Source organism: Hyla sarda, chromosome 7 (genome assembly GCF_029499605.1).
Source record: "Hyla sarda isolate aHylSar1 chromosome 7, aHylSar1.hap1, whole genome shotgun sequence".
NCBI lineage: Eukaryota > Metazoa > Chordata > Amphibia > Anura > Hylidae > Hyla > Hyla sarda.
The window spans coordinates 8,906,793-8,914,566 of NC_079195.1; the positions used below are offsets into that span (position 1 = coordinate 8,906,793).

Here is a 7,774-nt window from a genome sequence, read left to right on the forward strand (position 1 = left end):
CTCTCTCTTCTGCACTCTATTTCTATCTATTCTGCACTCTATTTCTCTCTATTCCTCATTCTATTTCTCTCTATTCTGCATTCTATTTCTCTATATCCTGTACTCTATTTCTCTCTAGTCCTCATTCTATTTCTCTCTATTCTGCATTCTATTTCTCTCTATTTTGCACTCTATTACTCTCTCTATTCCTCTTTCTATTTCTCTCTATTCCTCATTCTATTTCTCTCTATTCTGTACTCTATTTTTCTCTATTTTGCACTCTATTTCTCTCTATTCTGCACTCTATTTCTCTCTATTCTGCACTATATTTCTCTCTATTTTGCACTCTATTTGTCTCTATTCTGCACTCTATTTCTCTCTATTCTGTACTCTATTTCTCTCTTCCTCATTCTATTTCTCTCCATTCTGCACTCTATTTCTCTCTATTCCTCATTCTATTTCTTTCTATTCTGCACTCTATTTCTCTCTATTCTGCACTCTATTTCTCTCTTCCTCATTCTATTTCTCTCCATTCTGCACTCTATTTCTCTCTATTCCTCATTCTATTTCTCTCTATTCTGCATTCTATTTCTCTCTATTTTGCACTCTATTACTCTCTCTATTCCTCATTCTATTTCTCTCTATTCCTCATTCTATTTCTCTCTATTCTGCACTCTATTTTGCACTCTATTTCTCTCTCTATTCCTCATCCTATTTCTATTCTGCACTCTATTTGGCACTCTATCTCTCTCTATTCTGCACTCTATTTCTTTCTATTCTGCACTCTATTTTTCTCTATCCTGCACTTTATTTCTTTATATTCTGCACTCTATTTCTCTCTATTCTGCACTCTGTTTCTCTCTATTCTGCACTCTGCTTCTCATTACTCTGCACCGTTTCTCTCTATTCCTCAATCTATTTATCTTTATTCCTCTTTCTAGTTCTCTCTATTCTGCATTCTATTTCTCTCTATTATGCACTCTATTTCTCTCTATTATGCACTCTATTTCTCTCGCTATTCCTCATTCTATTTCTCTCTATTATGCACTCTATTTCTCTCTCTATTCTGCACTCTATCTTTCTCTATTCCGCTCTCTATTTCTCTCTCTATTCTGCACTCTATCTTTCTCTATTCTGCACTCTATTTCTCATTCTATTTCTTTCTATTCTGAACTCTATTTCTCTCTATTCTGAACTCTATTTCTCTCTCTATTCCTCATTCTATTTCTCTCTATTCTGCACTCTATTTCTCTCTATTCTGCACTCTATTTCTCTCTATTCTGCACTCTTTTTCTCTCTATTCCTCATTCTATTTCTCTCTATTCCTCATTCTATTTCTCTCTATTCTGCACTCTATTTTTCTCTATTTTGCACTCTATTTCTCTCTACTTTGCACTCTATTTCTCTCTATTTTGCACTCATTTCTCTATTCTGCACTCTATTTCTCCCTATTCTGCACTCTATTTCTCTCTATTCCTCATTCTATTTCTCTCTATTTTGCACTCTATTTTCTCTCTATTCTGCACTCTATTTCTCTCTATTCTGCACTCTATTTCTCTCTATTCCTCATTCTATTTCTCTCTATTCTGCACTCTATTTCTCTCTATTCTGCACTCTATCTCTCTATTCTGCACTCTATTTCTCTCTATTCTGCACTCTATTTCTCTCTATTCCTCATTCTAGTTCTCTCTATTTCTCATTCTAATTCTCTTTATTCTGCACTCTATTTCTCTCTATTCCTCATTCTATTTCTCTCTATTTTGCACTCTATTTCACTCTATTCTGCACTATATTTCTCTCTATTATGCACTCTATTTCTCTCTATTCTGCACTCTATTTCTCTCTATTCCTCATTCTATTTCTCTCTATTTCTCATTCTAATTCTCTTTATTCTGCACTCTATTTCTCTCTATTCCTCATTCTATTTCTCTCTATTTTGCACTCTATTTCACTCTATTCTGCACTCTATTTCTCTCTATTATGCACTCTATTTCTCTCTATTATGCACTCTATTTCTCTCTATTCCTCATTCTATTTCTCTCTATTATGCACTCTATTTCTCTCTATTCCTCATTCTATTTCTCTCTATTATGCACTCTATTTCTCTCTATTATGCACTCTATTTCTCTCTATTCCTCATTCTATTTCTCTCTATTGTGCACTCTATTTCTCTCTATATTCCTCATTCTATTTCTCTCTATTCTGCACTCTATTTCTCTCTATTCTGCACTCTATCTTTCTCTATTCTGTACTCTATTTCTCATTCTATTTCTTTCTATTCTGCACTCTATTTCTCTCTATTTTGCACTCTACTTCTCTCTCTATTCCTCATTCTATTTCTCTCTATTCCGCAATCTATTTCTCTCTATTCTGCACTCTATTTCTCTCTATTCTGAACTCTATTTCTCTCTCTATTCTTCATTCTATTTCTCTCTATTCTGCACTATATTTCTCTCTATTCTGCACTCTATCTTTCTCTATTCTGCACTCTATTTCTCATTCTATTTCTTTCTATTCTGCTCTCTATTTCTCTCTATTCTGCACTCTATTTCTCTCTATTCTGCACTCTTTTTCTCTCTATTCCTCATTTTATTTCTCTATTCCGCATTTTATTTCTCTCTAATATGCACTTTATTTTTCTCTATTTTGCACTCTATTTCTCTCTATTTTGCACTCATTTCTCTATTCTGCACTCTATTTCTCCCTATTCTGCACTCTATTTCTCTCTGTTCTGCACTCTATTTCTCTCTATTCTGCACTCTATTTCTCTCTATTCCTCATTCTATTTCTCTCTATTCTGCACTCTATTTTCTCTCTATTCTGCACTCTATTTCTCTGTATTCTGCACTCTATTTCTCTGTATTCTACACTCTATTTCTCTCTATTCCTCATTCTATTTCTCTCTATTATGCACTCTATTTTTCTCTATTATGCACTCTATTTCTCTCTATTCCTCATTCTATTTCTCTCTATTGTGCACTCTATTTCTCTCTATATTCCTCATTCTATTTCTCTCTATTCTGCACTATATTTCTCTCTATTCTGCACTCTATCTTTCTCTATTCTGCAATTTATTTCTCATTCTATTACTTTCTATTCTGCTCTCTATTTCTCTCTATTTTGCACTCTATTTCTCTTTCTATTCCTCATTCTATTTCTCTCTATTCCTCATTCTATTTCTCTTTATTCTGCACTCTATTTCTCTCTCTATTCCTCATTCTATTTCTTTCTATTCCGCACTCTATTTCTCTTTATTCTGCACTCTATTTCTCTCTCTATTCCTCATTCTATTTCTTTCTATTCCGCACTCTATTTCTCTTTATTCTGCACTCTATCTCTCTCTCTATTCCTCATTCTATTTCTCTCTCTATTCCTCATTCTATTTCTCTCTATTCCTCATTCTATTTCTCTCTCTTCCTCATTCTATTTCTCCCTATTCTGCACTCTATTTCTCTCTCTATTCTGCACTCTATTTCTCTCTATTCTGCACTCTATTTCTCTTTATTCTGCACTCTATTTCTCTCTATACTGCACTCTATTTTTCACCTCTGTCTTTAGGGTTTGACCTTGAACACCATCACATAACAAAAAATCTTTTGCAGTTTGATCTCTGGGAGTGGTGTGGCCATCCAGGGGTTAATGGCGGGCCCCTGGTAGGAGCCAAGTTTGTTGGGTTGTGTTTCTTCTCCTGATTTGGGCTCCTCATTCAGCCGGCTGGAGTTTGTCTCCGTTCCCCTTGGCAGGAGCCATTGGCCGCCCCCAACCCTACCAGTCCTGAGGGTTAATCCCGGCCCCATTAGATAATTCCCATCTCTCAGCCCATTCTCCGCTCTTCATAAAGAAGCTGAATGAGCGGGTCTGTGAGGAGGGGTCCTGTGTGAGGTGACAGGGAGCGCTCCATCCTCTCTCCACCGCCACATTCATTTCAATTGAGCTATTGTGGCCTAATCAATGGTTTATTGGATTACTGGGACTAGGACAATAGGCGGCTTCTGCCTGGAGAAACTTTCTGCTGTTACCCTGAGGACTGTGCGCCGGTCCCAGCAGAACCTCACTCACCTCCTGGATGGACAGTAATGTGCCGGCTGCTCAGACCCCCCATATCTGGACGTGAAGAGTGGAGGGCAAGGACAGGAGGTGACCGCAGTCCCCAGGACTATCTCCCAAAGGCTTCAATGAGCGGCTGATCTGCTCCTGAGCTGCACATTCCAACAAAAGAGAATAATTTGGTGTCATCAGAAGAGTGGAGGGCTGGATAAATACTGGGCACAGGGGCTGACACTCTGCAATGAAGACTCGCATGGTCACTGCTCGCTGAGAGTGGTGTCCCCTCACACCTCTCATCAGTCACTGGGGCCCCCATCATCTCTTTATAGTCACCTGGACCCCATCATCTCTCTATAGTCACTGAGACCCCCATCATCTCTCATCAGTCACTGAGACCCCCATCATCTCTTTACAGTCACCTGGACCCCCATCATCTCTTTACATTCAACGGGACCCCCATCATCTCTTTACAGTCACCGGACCCCCATCATCTCTTTACAGTCACCGGACCCCCATCATCTCTTTACAGTCACCTGGACCCCCATCATCTCTTTACAGTCACCGGACCCCCAACATCTCTTTACAGTCACTGGACCCCCACATCTCTTTACAGTCACCGGACCCCCACATCTCTTTACAGTCACCGGACCCCCACATCTCTTTACAGTCACCGGACCCCCATCATCTCTTTACAGTCACCGGACCCCCATCATCTCTTTACAGTCACCGGACCCCCACATCTCTTTACAGTCACTGGACCCCCATCATCTCTTTGCAGTCACCGGACCCCCAACATCTCTTTACAGTCACCGAACCCCCAACATCTCTTTACAGTCACCGGACCGCCATCATCTCTTTACAGTCACCGGGACCCCCATCATCTCTTTACAGTCACCTGGACCCCCATCATCTCTTTACAGTCACTGGGACCCCCATTATCTCTCCATGACCCCTGCGGACTAGGGTCTCCTCACTTCCTCAATGATTGGGGTCCCTAATTCTTTTTCGTCCTTAGTGACTAGGGTCTCGCTCCTTAGTCAAAGGGAACAGTCAACCCTCCCCTTAGTAATTAGAGCCCCTCTCCCCTTTTTGACTGGGGCCCTTCATATGCTCCTGTCAGTGATTCAGGCCCCTCTTACACATCCTTAGTAATTAGGGCCCCTCATCATCTCTTGGCATTGATTGGGGCCACTTGACATCTCATCCATCTGTAGAAGCCTCTGATGAGGAGACCTCAGTGTGGAGGCTGAAGACTCCCTGCACTCCGCGCAGCCTCCACATCATGTAGCGCAGTCACCTCGTGCGCTCAGTGCTGGACACCTTCAGGAGGCAGCAGCACTGCGCTGGATTAGCGCCGGATCAGCCATCTATGTTCGAGAAGGTGCGCAGCATGGACCTGAGGGAGGAGAACACCCGGGGTTCAAAGCTCGGGCACAAGGAGGGCAAGGACCCCAGGGACCCCCAGCCGGGCATCCCTAGCCCTTATCTAAAGGAGCAACAGGCGCAGGGCACCTACCCCCCAGCACCGGGAGCCTCCGACCACTGCTCCAAGAGCAAGAGCACAGACCCCGACTACTGCAGGAGGATCCTGGTGCGAGGTAACATGTGCCCCCTATGTGTACCTAACCCTATATATAGCCCCATATAGATATAAATAGGATATATAGTGTTACCTAAAATTATTGTGCACCCTAAATATCCCCAATAACTTCATATACACAACCTCACAGTAATAAACCTATATATATATATATATATATATATATATATAACCCCAGATACATATAAATAGGATATATAATGCTACCTAAAATTCTTGTGCACCCTATATATCCCCAATAACTTTATATACACAACCTCATAGTAATAACCCTATATATATATATATATATATATATATATATATATAACCCCAGATACATATAAATAGGATATATAGTGCTACCTAAAATTATTGTGCACCCTAAATATCCCCAATAACTTCATATACAACCTCACAGTAATAAACCTATATGTATATATATAACCCCAGATACATATAAATAGTATATATATATATATATATATATATATATAACCCCAGATACATATAAATAGGATATATAATGCTACCTAAAATTATTGTGCACCCTATATATCCCCAATAACTTCATATACACAACCTCACAGTAATAACCATATATATATAACCCCAGATACATATAAATAGGATATATAGTGCTACCTAAAATTATTGTGCACCCTAAATATCTCAAATAACTTTATATACACAACCTCATAGTAATAAACCTATATGTATATATATAACCCCAGATACATATAAATAGTATATATATATATATATATATATATATATATATATATATATATATAACCCCAGATACATATAAATAGGATATATATATATATATATATATATATATATATATAACCCCAGATACATATAAATAGTATATATATATATATATATATATATATATATATATATATAACCCCAGATACATATAAATAGGATATATATATATATATATATATATATATATATATATATATAACCCCAGATACATATAAATAGGATAAATAGTGCTATTTAAAATTATTGTGCATCCTAAATATCCCCAATAACTTCATATACACAACCTCATAGTAATAAACCTATATGTATATATATAACCCCAGATACATATAAATAGGATATATAATGCTAAGTAAAATTATTGTGCACCCTATATATCCCCAATAACTTCATATACAACCTCACAGTAATAAAACTATATACATATAAATAGGATATCTAGTGCTACCTAAAATTATTGTGCATCCTAAATATCCCCAATAACTTCATATACACAACCTCACAGTAATAAACCTATATATATATATATATATATATATATATATATATATATATATATATCCTATTTATATGTATCTGGGGTTATATATATATATATCCTATTTATATGTATCTGTGTTTTTATATATATATATATATATATATATATATATATATATATATATACATACATATAGGTTTATTACTGTGAGGTTGTATATGAAGTTATTGGGGATATATAGGGTGCACAATTATTTTACTTAGCATTATATATCCTATTTATATGTATCTGGGGTTATATATATATACATATAGGTTTATTACTATGAGGTTGTGTATATGAAGTTATTGGGGATATTTAGGATGCACAATAATTTTAGGTAGCATTATATATCCTATTTATATGTATCTGGGGTTATATATATATATATAACCCCAGATACATATAAATAGGATATATAGTGCTACCTAAAATTATTGTGCACCCTAAATATCCCCAATAACTTCATATATAAACTACCTCACAGTAATAAACATCTATATATATATATATATATATATATATATATATATATATATATATATATAACCCCAAACTGAAGAGGGAAGCAGCACTCAGGCAAAAAAGGTAAAGTTGGTGCCCACAGACACAGTCCTTGGTCAGGGGTCCAGATGTAGATACATTTTTTTAATTCTTTAAATGGACTTGTGTGCTGCGGATTTATTCTAATTTTGTTATATATAACCCCAGATACATATAAATAGGATATATATATATATATATATATAACCCCAGATACATATAAATAGGATGTATATATATATATATAACCCCAGATACATATAAATAGGATGTATATATATATATATATATAACCCCAGATACATATAAATAGGATATATATTTATATA

At 36.6% G+C, this 7,774-nt stretch overlaps 1 protein-coding gene across 1 annotated transcript in view; it reads left to right on the forward strand.

Annotated features, from left to right (window-relative positions):
- The first annotated feature begins 3,927 nt into the window (after positions 1-3,927).
- The window catches only part of VAX1 (ventral anterior homeobox 1), a 33,767-nt gene continuing 29,920 nt past the window's right edge, over positions 3,928-7,774 (forward strand). The window contains exon 1 of the mRNA XM_056529375.1: positions 3,928-5,624. Within this exon, the coding sequence (XP_056385350.1) occupies positions 5,396-5,624 (229 nt within the window). The 5' untranslated portion in view covers positions 3,928-5,395. The remainder of the gene's footprint in view (positions 5,625-7,774) is intronic.